The sequence below is a fragment of the Lissotriton vulgaris genome, chromosome 10, assembly GCF_964263255.1.
Source record: "Lissotriton vulgaris chromosome 10, aLisVul1.2, whole genome shotgun sequence".
Classification (NCBI taxonomy): Eukaryota; Metazoa; Chordata; class Amphibia; order Caudata; family Salamandridae; genus Lissotriton; species Lissotriton vulgaris.
This window is the reverse complement of record NC_141698.1, coordinates 21,795,876-21,810,177: the sequence shown is the minus strand read 5'-3', so window position 1 is coordinate 21,810,177 and position 14,302 is coordinate 21,795,876. Positions and strand designations below refer to the sequence as shown.

Below are 14,302 nucleotides of genomic sequence, written 5' to 3'. Positions count from 1 at the left end.
CCGAGTGTATGCCAGAGTGTATTTGCTGCATCCTCACAATGCTGCCCGAGTGTATTTGCTGCAGCCTCACAATGCTGCCTGAGTGTATTTGCTGCAGCTGCCTTTGTTTGTTATGTTGGGCCCAGACATGAGAGGTGTGCTCTCAGCTAGATTTTAGACTGGCAGTGTGTCCCCGCACTTGGAAGACAGCAAGACACTGTGGCCGGAGGTGAAAGGAGGGTGGGGGAGTCTGTTGCCACCTATCTGTCTCTTCATCCTAAAATTCTGTGCTACCAACTTTTAAGAAGCAGGCTAAAAAGGGGCCCCTTCCTGGAACCCCAGTACCGTATCCCAGTCTCCATCCATATGAGGCAGTGTTCAGCCTTCCTTAACATCACGAAAGATCACTGTGGTGGGACAAAGTGACTGCCAGAGTAGTAAAGGAGGAACAATAATCAGCCGACCAAAGAGGAACAAATAAACCCCTGTGCTGGAGGTCAGAATAAAAGACGGTCACAAATCAGGTCATTCTGGAGGTTTATTTCCATTTTGTACATTTACATTATACAGTGACGCGTTACAGAAAGAAGTAAACAGCAATTTAAACCTGTTAACACCTCCAGGTTCAGGTGGCCCACTCCCCGACCAAGCCTCTGAGAACTGTGCCTCCACCCAGCGAGTGAGATACGGACTTGCTTTTGGAACCCAGGAAAAATATATATCCATCCCTCACCATTCAGTAGGTTTGACCTACATGCAATACAAGCCCCACAGGACTTGGAGCCAAACACACCCTTTTGGACTGAAGCCTCCTGGGCTCCTGTTTCATAAGTGCTGGGACACTACACAAAGAAATTACAAAGGATGAAAAATCTCCTTGCACAGGAATGGGACCCGCACCCTGTACACCACTCTTGCAGGACATCCTCACGCTGAACCTAGAGGTGTTCGGGCCCCAAACCACAGCACCGTGCCCCAGGTCGAGAATTGGGGCCCTTTGAACACCGAGATCTTTATAAATTGACTAACAGCTGAAAATACGTAAACTGGCAACAACCACAGGAGACACTTCACAAATAAATACACAAGCTCACACATCACGTTTCTAAAATGAGTGCTCTTTTGAGCTCTGCTATAATACAAGGAAAGCCAATGCCTCGCAGACAGGGAAGAAATTTGTACATCTTTCGAGCAACGGCCTAGTGGGTCCCATAACTGAATGTGAATAAAAGGGTGTTGGTCTGGGAAATCCAAACAAGGCTGTGGGAGAGGAATAAATATAATTAGAGAAAAGGGAAAATGTGTGGGGCTTTAAATAAGCACATAGGTCGTGGTTTCACATCTGATGTAGTCAGAAATAAAGATTCTGAATTCAGGGGCCAATTGCTTCGCCAGAGGTAAAATCTACTTGGGTATGAACTCCTGCCCAACTGGCTGTAGGACAAAGCACAGGGGCAATGAGGGCATGATTATGATCTTGGCGGGTATGATACTGTTACAAACGTGCCGGATATTCCGTCCGCAGTGTTTAAAGATCCATAGGATACAATGGAATTGTAATTTGGCGGATGGGATGTCAGTCACGCCTGTCACAGGGCAACGCGGTCTGCTAAGATTGGAATCAGGCCCAACCTCTTTCCTCTCAACGCCTCTGGCACGCGCGTCAAAGGACAAGGCTATTTGCGTTTTTAAAAATAATTTTTGTATTTAGGTAGGGGTGAATAAAATTCCTAAATCCAGTGTATGACATAGAAAGACTTTCTTGCGATCACCAACAAGTCGTGCAAAATTGTAACCTAACTGTGGGATAAGCAGATTACTAAATTAAAACAAAACCCTGTTCTGAGGCGCTCCGTGGCATCCCAGCCGTTCTAGGCTCCCTGGCTACAAAGAGCTGCATAAGAACAAACATGCCGTAGACTGGTGTCAACAGCACATACGTCCATAGGATGGTGGTTATTATGTAGCTCTGTCTCTTATCAGTCGCATTAAACATGTTTGGTTTTCCTCTGCGACTAGATCACACAGCAGGCGCAGTCCAGCAGGCCTCTGAGCAGGCAGATCCTAGCAAGGGCTCATCAGGACCACAGTAGACGAGCAGTCAGGCTGTCCCCGGTAGTCAACGACAAACCCAGGTGCATGGGTTATTTCATAAGGATTACTGTAAGACACCAATAACAACGACAAGAAGACGTCCATAAGGGCCTTCTGTAAGGGATAAACCTGTACAAGCCAAAGCGAAGTAGCTGAGACTTCACAGCAGCCTCTTCTCGTTGTGATAGCTGGAGCCAAAAATAGTCCCACACACGCCCTCGCTAATCAGGCTAGATGACCCGTCCCAGGAAGTCACTGTTGCACTGCGCAGTACGGAGCATCCACTGGCCTTCCAACTCCTCCAGTCTTGAGCCACAGTAGAGGCTAGAAGCACCGACTGCCCCATAAACGTAAAGAAGAAACCACACTGTCCGAGGGTACGGAGTCGACCAGCTAGCGCTTTCAGGGGCATATTCCTACGACTCACTGAAGAACAGGCCAGGCAAATGCCAGGACCCAAGACAAATGCTTCGAAAATGTGAGGGTGCTACAGGATCCCGGGGTGGGGCAGAGCAGGTGCTAGCAACCACTCCTTGCTAGATTTCCAATATGAAGCTGGGAGTCATGCAAGCTGGCTCCCATCAAAAAGAAGCAGTCAACAGGAAGCGCAGCCAGTGCCATGTTGGAACTCTGAGCAGCACAGCCGGTTTAGAAATGTATGTATGATTCACAAAAATACAGCAACAAGCGGTTTATCACAAAATATCCCTTCAATCTTATTACCCCATCCTTCCCTCCCCATTTATCCTTGCTTTAGTAGGACATGACCTCTTATATCCCACCCCCATACTTTTATAGGTTTTGAGCTACAAATCAGTAGCTACTGGCTAGAAAGATACATCTCCTAATCCTCGCCCTGTGAATCCTCTCTGAACACCTCTACTCAGTCTGGGGGACAGAGATGGATGGACCTTTAGGGTCATCAAAGCGATCCATGGTCTTCAGACTCATCACCATGTGCAGTCCGTAGGTAAGAATAAAGACAAAGAGGAGCATGGTGATGAGGCCCATCCAGATCCCTGGGGAAAAGAAGGCTGCGCAGTCGCTGGCATAGGAGAAGCTCAGCCCGGTCACATTAAAACCTTGAATCTGTAAAAGAAAGGGCAGAAGAGTTAGAAAAATTAGGCAAGAAACAATAGGATGGCGTTGACACGGTCTTGCCAGATAAGAGACTATGCACGTTTATTAAATTAATCAGCTTTGACAAAAGTTTCCTCTGCTCACAAAGAGAAGACAACGTTTCTAAACTCTAACAAATGTACAACTACAGATACAGAGTTCAACACAGTTTACGTAACATAAGTTCTTATCCATAGGGATATTACAGAGGGTATTCGAATCACCAATGCTCGGAAAAGAAGATAAATACCCAATCCATACTATGCATTCTACTCAAGAAGAGCTCACGATTCAAAGAATAGGTTATTTACCTGTAACACTGGTAGTTTAGGGTGGCATCTCTCACATCCACAAGCTTGCATATTATCCTACTGGGCAGTGAAGCATTAATTTCACAACTGACAGCAATACCACATGACAAATGCAACATTTAATGCCAGCAATACCACATGACAAATACAACAGAATGCAACATTTAATGCCGTCAGTATCCCAGTCCTTAGTGTAGTATACAGGAACTCCTGTTTTAGGTCTTAATGACCAAGTTACTTACCTTCGGTAATGCTTTTTCTGGTGGATACAGTTTCTGGCTGTTGATTCCTCACCGTCTGAATTACCCCAATGCACAGCATTCCACAAACACTTTTCTCCAAAGCTCTCCCACAGCGACTAGGACATCAGAAAGGAATGGCTCCGCATGTGACTCCGTGTGATGTCATCAGAGCCATAAGAAGAATTTGTTGGCGTACTGTCAGTTCTACCCATTTTTTCAGTGCGTTCAAGGCGAACGAATGAACCGCCAACATTTTCACAAGTATACACAGTATACAAACAAGCCTGGATATTCTTCATCATAGACAATTCAAAGTGCAAAGTATCACATGATTCCACCAATAAATCACATAAGATATACATTTATTCTTTTTCGGTTTATGCAGACAGGCAAATGGGAGGCGGGTGGGTCAGTGAGGAATCCACAGGCAGATACTGTATCCACCAGAAATAGCGTTAGCGAAGGTAAGCAACTTGTTCTTCTGATGGATACATCTGCCTGTGGATTCCTCACCTTTTGAATTGAATCCACAAGCAGTCCTGCTCCCTGGGGAGCCAACCTGCCTGCCTATACCAAAACGTACTGCATGAAAGACCAAGCAAAATGGCCATTCCTTCTCACCTCTGAATCTAAGCAATGGTACTTCGCAAAAGTGTGGAGGGAGTCCCAAGTTGCCGCCTTGCAGAGGTCTACCACAGGAACACCTCTAGCCAAAGCTGAAGTAGAGGACTTAGTTCTGGTAGAATGATCGCAAATACCTTCAAGGGGCTCCTTCTTGGCCAAGGCGTAGCAGATTTTTATACACATGATGATCCACCTGGACAGCGTTCTATTGTGGACAGCCTTGCCCTTCATTTTGCCCACATAACCAATGAAGAGTTGATCGTCCAACATGAGCTCCTTGATTCGGTCCAAGTAGAAGCTGACCACCCTCTTGGTGTCCAGTCTCTCCTTCTCCTTATAAGGGTGAGGGGGGGAGTATAGAAGGTGGGGGAGGATAGAAGGTGGGTAAGGTGATGGACTGCCACAAGTGGAAAGGAGGGACCACATTACACAGGAAAGCGACTCTGGTTCTAAGAACCATCGTATGCGTCTGGAAAGACGTAAAGGGAGGCTTGAAATAAAGCCTACAATTAACTCACCCTCCTAGCGGAAGTAATTGCCACTAAAATATAGTTTTAAACGCTAGAAACCTTAAGGGATAACTATACAATGGTTCAAATGGTGAACCCATCAAAAATGTGAGAACCAAATTCAAATCCCACTGAGGCATGATAAAAAAAAAAAAGAGTGGGAGGAAACCTATTACTGAGACCCTTAATGAATCTCATAACTTTAGGAGATTTAAACATCAAGGGTTGATCTAGTAAGCAGAGAAAAGCTAACAAGGCATACAAGTAGCCCTGAACAGTAGCTACTGCACAACCCTGATGCGCTAGAAAAAAAGAGAAACTTGGAATATCAGACAAATGAGCCTGTAAAGGATCAATCGATCTCTCACCACACATGGCCACATACCAGAATAGACCAATTTGGTGGAGTGTCTTCTGGCTGATAATAGAACGTCCACCACATCCGGTGGAAGAGGGAAAGAACTCAGGCTGCCATGTTCAATCTCCAGGCGTGAAGGTGCAGGCTCTGGTGGTGGGGGTATAGAATCTGCCCCTGCAATTGAGAGGAGGTCTGCCCTGAGAGGGGGGACTGAGCAGTGTGCAATGAGAGGTAAAGGAGGTCTGTGTACCACAACCTTCGCAGCCAATCTGGAGCGATCAATATAACTTGGGCCTGGTCTTGGCGAATCTTCCTCTAAACTCAAGGAATCAAGAGTATTGGGTGGGGGAGGGGGGGGGGGGGGAGGACGCGTAAAGATGCTGTGAGCCTCAATCTAACGTAAAGTCACCCAATGCTCCCGGCATCAGATATTGGAGGCTGCAGAATGAAGGCCTGTGCGTGTTTTGAGTGGCAAATAGGTACAAATGAGGAAAACCCCACATCCTGAAAATGTGAAAGACCACCTCCAATGGAGACGCCACTCGTGATCGGCCAATACTGCTGACAGACTCAGCACGCACATTCAGTTCTCCGGCCAGATTTGTGTTTATGCAAATCTGACGGTCCAAAACCCAGGACCACAGTCGCAGAGCCTCTCTGCAGAGAAGATTTGAACCTACTCCTCCCGGTTTGTTGATGTTCCACATTGAGGTCGTGTTGTCCGTTAGGACCTGAACTGACTGACCGCAATGGGAAGGAAGGACGGAAGGTCTTGAGAGCCAAATGTATCACCCGCAATTCCAAAAGTCTGATGTGAAACAATCCTCTGGAGACCAAAGACCTTTGACCTCCAGATGTGCTCCCCAAGTAGAATGGTGGCATCCATTATCACTGGGGCCACCGGAGAAGGAGGTTGAAACTGCTTCCCTTGAGACAGGTTGCCTGAAACACTGCACCATAGCAGAGCCGCTGCAGTGTCGATGGAGATCCTGACCACCTCTTCGAGATCGCTGTTGTGTTGAAACCACTGCCTGCGGAGGAAGCAATGGAGAGCCCTCATACGCCAGCGTACATGGTTGACCAACAGTATGCAAGAAGCAAACAGACCGAGCAGGCGTAAGACCGTCAAGACTGGAACAGCTGTTCCATTCTGGAAAAGTGGAATCGTAACCTGGATGGCATGGACCCTCTGTAGAGGCGGGAAAGCACGAATTACTGCACTGCCCTTTTGAACAGGTCTGTACACTTTCTGATCACAGCATATGTGGCCACCTCCTGCGTCGGCAGGCCCTTTGGTGATTAAAGCTCCCTCTCAGGAGAGGTGTTCAGGTCACTAGCCTTCTGCAAACCCAAACAAATTCAGGTCAGAATCTACAATCTCTCCTTCCTCAGCCACTCTATGTTCCCCTTGATACTCTTCTTCCTCCAACAGCCTTTGATCCGCTCTCAGATCTCATCATCAGAACTGGCATCCGTGGCGCCAGATCCAATGCCGGTGACTTCAGGATCGGCGTCGAAATGGAGGTCCACAGGAACAGGAGTCAAAGCTGGTCCAGTCAGCACCGTGGATGAACCATCTAGAGGAGCTCGTCCCTTCTAGGACTGCAGCAGCGTCAAAAATCTTGGCATCGGAAGAGGCCAACTCCCTGGAGCCACAGGCATGAAAGGCGTCTGGAGTGTCTGGGTGAAAGTGCGGTAGCAAACCTCCCAGGGAATATGCAAACGGACCCATGGGACTAACAGGCGCACCAGTAGGGTTCGCAGCTCAGGCGAACAAGCCAAACATCACATTTTAAAAATGTGACGGATCCGATCCCAGAACCAGGAAAGCAGGATATGCCGGATCTGATACCACAGGCTCTGGAGCCATTCGAGGAGGGACCAAATTTGGCTCCGGAGACCACGGAGCCAGCAGTGGAGTGGTTGACTTTGGCAACGGTGGAGGAGTTGCATCTTTCGTAGCCCGTGGAGTCACTGCTCTAGGAGCAAGACAGGGTCACAGATACCCTCGGTGAAGGAGTCAAGAGATCTCATCCCTGCAATGACGTTGGGGACAGACTTCAGAGTCGCATCTTTTGAAGAGCGACGCAGAGAACCATGGCACCGCTTTTTCTTGTGTTTCTTAGAAGACCTCAAAGTGTGTGCAGTCACCGATTTCAAGCGAGTCTGTGACCTCATGAGACCTCTCTTCTGTTTTTTGGCCTCCCTCTCCTTCAGCGCCTTTGGATTAAAGTGCTTGCACGTAGTGCATTGCCCAACGTCATGGTCCAACAGGAGACACCTTAAACAATCTTCATGGGGGTCAGTGATCGACATCTGGCCCCCCACATTCTCTGGATGGCTTGAAACCACACCTCCTCGGAGTACAAAGTCATGACAAGAACAACAAAAACTCCCAGAAATGGAGTGGGGAAAAAATGTATGCGTCGACGGCACGGAAAAAAGGGAACTGATGTCAGCACACTGACTAGGTCTTTTATTGCTTCAATGACATAATGCGGAATCGCTTGCGGAGCTGTTCCACTGTGACATCCTCGTCAGTGTAAGAGCTGAGGAGTAAAGTGTCTGCAGAATGCTGCATATTGGGGTAATGTAAAAGGTGAAAAATCCCCAGGCAGATGTATCCATCAGAAACAGACCACCTTTAGCCTCTTATTGACCATACCAAAACATATAGTAGGCTTACAGCCAGCCCAATGCTTACCATTGGTCGGATTTCTGTCCCTCATTAGCTAGCGTATTTGGTGGCTTCTTTTCAAGTGTTTGCCTCTCCCCATAGAGAGATTGGCTCTCCCCTCTAGAGCATATTTGTCCCTCCCCTACAGCATTGCATTTGTACCATGATTTTGATTGGATAACTTGTATCCTTCCACTGCTTGCATAGAGGGACCTAATTTTTTATGTTAAAACTCTATAAGAGTGAATGTTTCTTCTAGCTCTCGCCCTAATGCGAATCACCCCCACTCAAATTCCTCTTCCTGGTCCCCATTTGTTTATTAGCAGTTCATGAGAATATACTTTCAAGATTATCTGTACGGTTTTTACCAACAAATTTGGTACTTTAAACTTGCGGGCTCAGGCCATTTCCCAAAATGTAATTCTTGTGTGATCTGAAATAGTTTTTAAAGTCTAATAAATTCTGACGTGAATTTTGTGCTTTAAACAACAGTTCTGAAGTAGACGCGTGTGACCTTTCGATGCACTCTAAACTTAAATTCAGCTACTCTTGAATGTTGCTTCTACATGTCTACAAATCTCATTTAAATGCTGTTACTTTGGACCTCACTGCTTAATGCCAATTTGACCTGCTGTCCGAGGCTGCGTTTAACGCACAATCATTTCCTGGAAACAAACATCATTTTTGCTTCCCCACATCCTCCCTGTCTGTGTTCCCTCTGCTGCCTTATGTTTGCAACCCCCCACACACTTTTAATCAAGCATTTGCAATGAGATAGGTCTCTCATTTGCGAGCGTTTAAGCGATTAGCATCGTAAATGACAATGCCTTTTATTTATGTTTAAAAACGAAAACAAATAAAAGGCATTGCCATATACAACGCCAATAGCTCAAACTCGTGTAATTGCGAGACCTTTTGCATTGTAGGTGCAGTTTTTTCCACTTGTGCCTGCGACAGACAGGTTTTTCCTGTGGTTACGAACTGAAGAAGGAAAAAAAAAACAGATCATACTGCTCGCTCTGAATAGCGGAGGCGGTCTAATGTCCTCAATTTGACAGCTCTACTCAACCACTCTGAATAAGTGTTATGACAGCGGGGGCGACTGCTCTCTGAACACTGATGGCCTGTCCGACTCAGGATGGAGCAGGTAGCATCGGGTTTGGTGGACAAAGAACACCCTTATGTCTGTGACGGAATACCCTGCCTGCCAAACTCTATACTAGACCCAGTGTGTGTGAGGCTTTAACTGCCTTCATATGTTCATGTTGCTAAACTCACATAATTACCACTTTGGGGAAGCAGGAGGTATACTCTTGTTTTTTAAATTCAGGCTGTCCTTGTGGCTGCAGCTCCAGCCTCTGCAGGCTTGAGCGCGTACATGGCCGAAGACCCATAAATCATTGTTTACTGTGCAATGCAACATATGTATAAATTAAGTCATTGTTTTAAGGAGCCAAGTACCGTATCAAGGTATGAAGTGTTCTAAGTGTTGCTTTTAACCATACTTTAAGTATGTGTGAGATAAAAACACAGTTTGCCACTGTTTGAGTTTTAACAAGCTGACCTTTCAGTTCATTTATGAATGTACTTTAACAATTCACATGGTCCCTTTTTAGTTCTAATTGTGAGCTGTGAGGTTGCATTTAAATGGAGTTGGTCTGCTCAGTTTTCACCTAAAGCGTCATCACCTCCTTTGAAAAGTTTAATTGAAAGTCCAGTGACTATCGGCTGTGCTATCATGATCATAAAATGTCACACAGAAGAGTTGCTGCTAAATCGTAACCTTTGACTCTTCTAATACTCTTTATGTTAAGGGTTTGAAGCCTGCTGCTTCATGTAAATGTATGCAGCCTTTGAGGTTACTCATACATTAATATTTGACACCAGCCATGGGGTTTAACAAGAGTTTTCATGTAACCTGTGATGATCTTCTACTTTCCACTTTGAACTGAGCTGGTCTCCAAGAGAAGCATAAAAGCAAAGTAATGTTAAAGCCAAGCGGCTGGGATTAAAAGTCTGCACATGAATGGCTTCTTTTCGTACACATTTACCCTAAGTACGCTTAGGAGCGGTCTATTTATTATCACTTTATTCTCTTGTTCTTTTACACAGGCATACGTATACTTGCTATAATCAACTTTAAAGGAAAGGAAAACACGAATATGTATGGTTTAGAAAAAGATGGCTTTGTTTTATAAGAGCACATTTATTAAATAGGGTGACTAACTGCAATATGCACAGGAATAGTTGCTATTACTAGCACCACATCTTACAATGAATCTAACTACAAAGTACATAGCGCTGTACACACTAAAGACTAGAACTATTTGTTTCGCCAATGCTTGTTCTAGAATGCACGCTGATATAGAGTAAGAAGAAAGATGTGAGCATGTGATCCTCTTTTCCAATTGTTTGTGTTCACTCCCATCAATGGGTATATTTTTCTTTTTTGTTTTCGTGAAGATAACAGTACGAATTGGTTGGAGTGAAAGTGGTTATTTTTATTTTTCACTTTATTTAATCCATTTTCACTCATTTATCATTTTTTCATTGAGGATATTATTTAAGAAGAGCAAGAGAGAACAGCCAACACATGTTTCGCCCTGTGTCGCGAGTCAAGCAAGGGCTTTCTTGTATTTTTCCAAAACAGCAATGTATCCGGGTCAATTTCATATATTTTTATAAAAACTAAGTAAACATCGTCAGAGGGCGGCCATATTTGAGAAACGGTCACCGTAAAATATCTCGTCTCCGGGTAAATACGCTGAAATAGAGTACAGCTTTTCCTTCTATTAAACATCATGCTTCCATATCATGCACATCTACATAATGTGCCCCATCTCTTCCAGAGTTCCAAAAGTCCCTGAAGGCCTGGCTAATCGTTTAAGTTTAGATAACTTTATTTCGGTCAATAGACCATAAAAGTGTACATAAAGTCAGGACATATCACTGGTGGTTAAAACAACAAATTACATATACAGTAAAAACATGAAGATAAAATTAGATTAAATCAAATAGTTATCAAATGGTACAGTAAAATACGTGTATACAAGGTTATAGGAAACTTCTCCATCTACGCCACATACTCAACAAGAATTGTGATACAGCAAAGACAATAGGGGGGTGTGTATCATAACGAAGAACCCTGCAAGCATGAGCACACTGGGTGAAACCTAGGTTCCTACAAAGTGGAATCAGCCAGCATTTCCTTATTGCCCGGTAGACAGGGCAAAAAAACAGAACATGGAAAATATATTCTTGTTTATAGTTACAAGCTGGGCAAACAATGTTCTCAATATTGGCCCATTTACCAGTGAATACCCTAAGTGGGAGGCTGCCAATCCTAAGCTGTATGTAGAGTTTCCTTCCAAGAGCAGGATAAATTAAGTCCAAAAAATTCTCCATGCTCGGTACAACTTTCACTTGAAGGAACTTCACCGTCAATCTACCCAGAGTTGAGCACCTCTGGAGAGATCAGTTATAATTTCTGACATAGCTCAGCTTTTGTTGTCCTTGGGCAGCTATCTGCAGGATTCTCCCACAACTCTGGTAAACCAATTTGTCCACAAAGTGCCCTCACATACACAAGCCATGGAATATTCCTATTTTCTAAAACAGCCCATACCTCAGTGAACTCCTCGTTATAGGATATTAGTTCAGGCACGGACCAAAGCCTCTTCCAATACATCAATGGCCGAGCAGCTGCTACCTCCTCTATGGGTTCTAACCCAAAGTCCATACGCAGCGGAGTTAATGGTGTACTAGCTGGTAATCCCAGTAGGTTCCTCATAAAACCATGTTCAACCCTCGCAAGATTAGTTTATCGTTTATAGCCCCAAAGTTCTGCACCATAAGTAGAGGCCGCTCTGGCCTGAAGTTTGTAAATTTCTACGACCGGTGCAGCAGGCTTGAAGACCGAAGACTTATGAACTTTGCTGATTCCCCCAGCTACCTGGGACAGCCTGAGGGAAACCGTTGCTGTCTGAGGCCCCCAGTCAAAATTTTCCGTTAAGGTATTGCCCAAGTAATCAAAGGTCTTGACTCTTTCGAGGCATATACCGTTTAACAGAGGGTTTGGGCGAGTTTTCCTTATGGGGGTTAAAAATCATAAACTTGGTCTTATCTAAGTTAATATCCAACCCACACAGTTTACAAAAAACTGCGAAACCATCCAAGGTACGCTGGATCCCCGTTGATGTTTTAGATAACAGCAGAGTGTCATCTGCAAACATCGAAGCGGGGGACGCGCCCGGTCGCCAGCCCAGGGGCATCATTGTCTTTTACACGCAACAGATGGCCAACTAGCCCGTTCAGATAAAGACGGAATAAAGTTGGGGCCAGGACACACCCCTTGCGTACCCCTTTTTTCACAGGGAAGCGATCCAACAATTCCCCATATCGTCCTTATCTAACTTGAGCATAATTGTTCGTATGGAGTCTAATCAGGATATCCAACAGTTGGGCAGGAAGACCCATACCCTGCAATATAGCCCATCATTTTTCTCTCGGGACTAGCTCAAATGCAGCCCGCAGCCCCTGGCTTCCCTCACTAGTGACGAGTTGCGCTCAACAAATTCACAGATTGATAGACATAGAAGAAATTTCTCACCTGTCGTATCACTTATGTCACCAATAGAAAGCGGATGGAGATTCACTACACCATTGCTTTACATATCCCATCACCCCCTGAATCGAAAGACCTGAATACAGAAAGACTTTCCAGTACTTTAGAAGGGACAACACAAGTGTGAAAGGGAACACGGAACTTAGAGGGGTTTTCTTTTTAGACCGCACTACAAAAAGCTGTGCCAGGCATAATTTACCAGCTCAAAGCCACATCATCTAGATGAACATTTATATAAAGAAAACACCATAAAACAAAAGCCGCCGCCACCCCCTCCACAATCTTTATAGAAGGCAATTCACACCGTGCCTTTGAAGCATATGATGAGCAGCCGTGAAAATACGCATTCCCAAATAACCCTTCCTAATATACAAGAAGAAAGCCTTAGCAACCGTAGTCTGAAAAAATACCTCACTTAGCAATCTGTGCTCAATCATATACAAGGAAAGTAACAGAAAGTGTTATCAAACAGGTCTAAATCCAAACCCTAATTGAGAATCAGAAACCTTAAGTCTATCTTATTTCCATATGTAGGGCTAGCCCCCAGTCATACATGCCCTTCAGCTGTGTGCGGCAGGAGGTTGGCCTGAGGGCCTTACATGTGGTGCCAGCCCTGCAGCCGTTTCGCACTGAATTAAACCCTCACCAAATAAGGGGGGGGGGGGGGGGGGGGGTATTGGCAACGGGGATCCCATCACCCAGAGCCTTTTTTAGGTCTTGGGTGGCGTTGCAGTGCATAGCGCCGCTCGCCTCAGCTAGATTTATTGTGAACGAGGACTTTCGGAAAAGGGCTTTAAGCCCCGCCCCTCCCTTCCATTGGACGGCATCTCTGTTAATGCTAAACGGGTGCCTGTCATTGGAAATGAGCTTTCAGTGTTGCCTCCCTTTGGCTTTTTGGTCAGGCCCACCCTGACTGGCTCGCCTGCTTTCTTTCTGTGATGAAGCAGTTTCTTATCGCAAGGAGTCAGGTTGTAGAAACAAGCTCTTCGATCCAGTCCGGATGGGCTGTCTCAAGAGGAGACAGGGTGCCGCGTGTTTATTTTTGCATCGCGTTTCACTTTAAAGTGAAAACGCAATGCAAAAATAAACACGCGGCTGACGTCCCGCAATGGCGAGCGCTCGTTGTAGTGAGTCCTCCACTTTGTTTTAATAGGGCACGGGGTGTTAATTGTGCGCCTGCTCTTCCCTTTTCACATTATTTTACTTCATGGTAGCCAGGAAGGGTTTTAGTTTTGGACGTTTTACAGGCACTTTTCTTGGCTTTCGTTGCTGATCTACGCGTGTGATGAAGGCGTTGGAGGCACCTCAGCACTGGACTCTAGTCTGACTATTATACAGAGTTTACCCTTGCGAGGTCCATGGTCCACAAGGTAAGTGGATTGTGGTGGGTATTTTATAAAGCTCTTGAATCAGACGAAGAAGTCCCCTTTGTCCTGAAATAAAAGTACCCCTGAGTACCACAAGCTGATCTCCGTACACTCGTGCGCTATGCTCTGAGACTAGGTTTTCTTCATTAATGGGTTAGAATACATTGCTATGCACCTAGTTTGGGTTGTGGAGTTGTATGCGGCACAGGTGTGCACATTACAGGTAGACACATAGCACGAGGTTGTAAACCACAGGGTTGTGTACAGCACAGCATGGTAAGCCATAGGGTGTACACAACAATGGGTGGTAACCACAAGGTTGTGTGCAGCACTGGGTGGTAAACCACGAGGTTGTGTACAGCTTAGGGTGGTAAACCACAGAGCGTGCACAACACAAC

At 45.4% G+C, this 14,302-nt stretch overlaps 1 protein-coding gene across 1 annotated transcript in view; it reads right to left on the bottom strand.

Annotated features, from left to right (window-relative positions):
- Window positions 1–499: 499 nt before the first annotated feature.
- The window catches only part of ATP6AP1 (ATPase H+ transporting accessory protein 1), a 68,169-nt gene continuing 54,366 nt past the window's right edge, over window positions 500–14,302 (bottom strand). Inside the window, exon 10 of the mRNA XM_086940290.1 lies at window positions 500–3,162. Coding sequence (XP_086796416.1) covers window positions 2,953–3,162 — 210 coding nt within the window. The 3' untranslated portion in view covers window positions 500–2,952. The remainder of the gene's footprint in view (window positions 3,163–14,302) is intronic.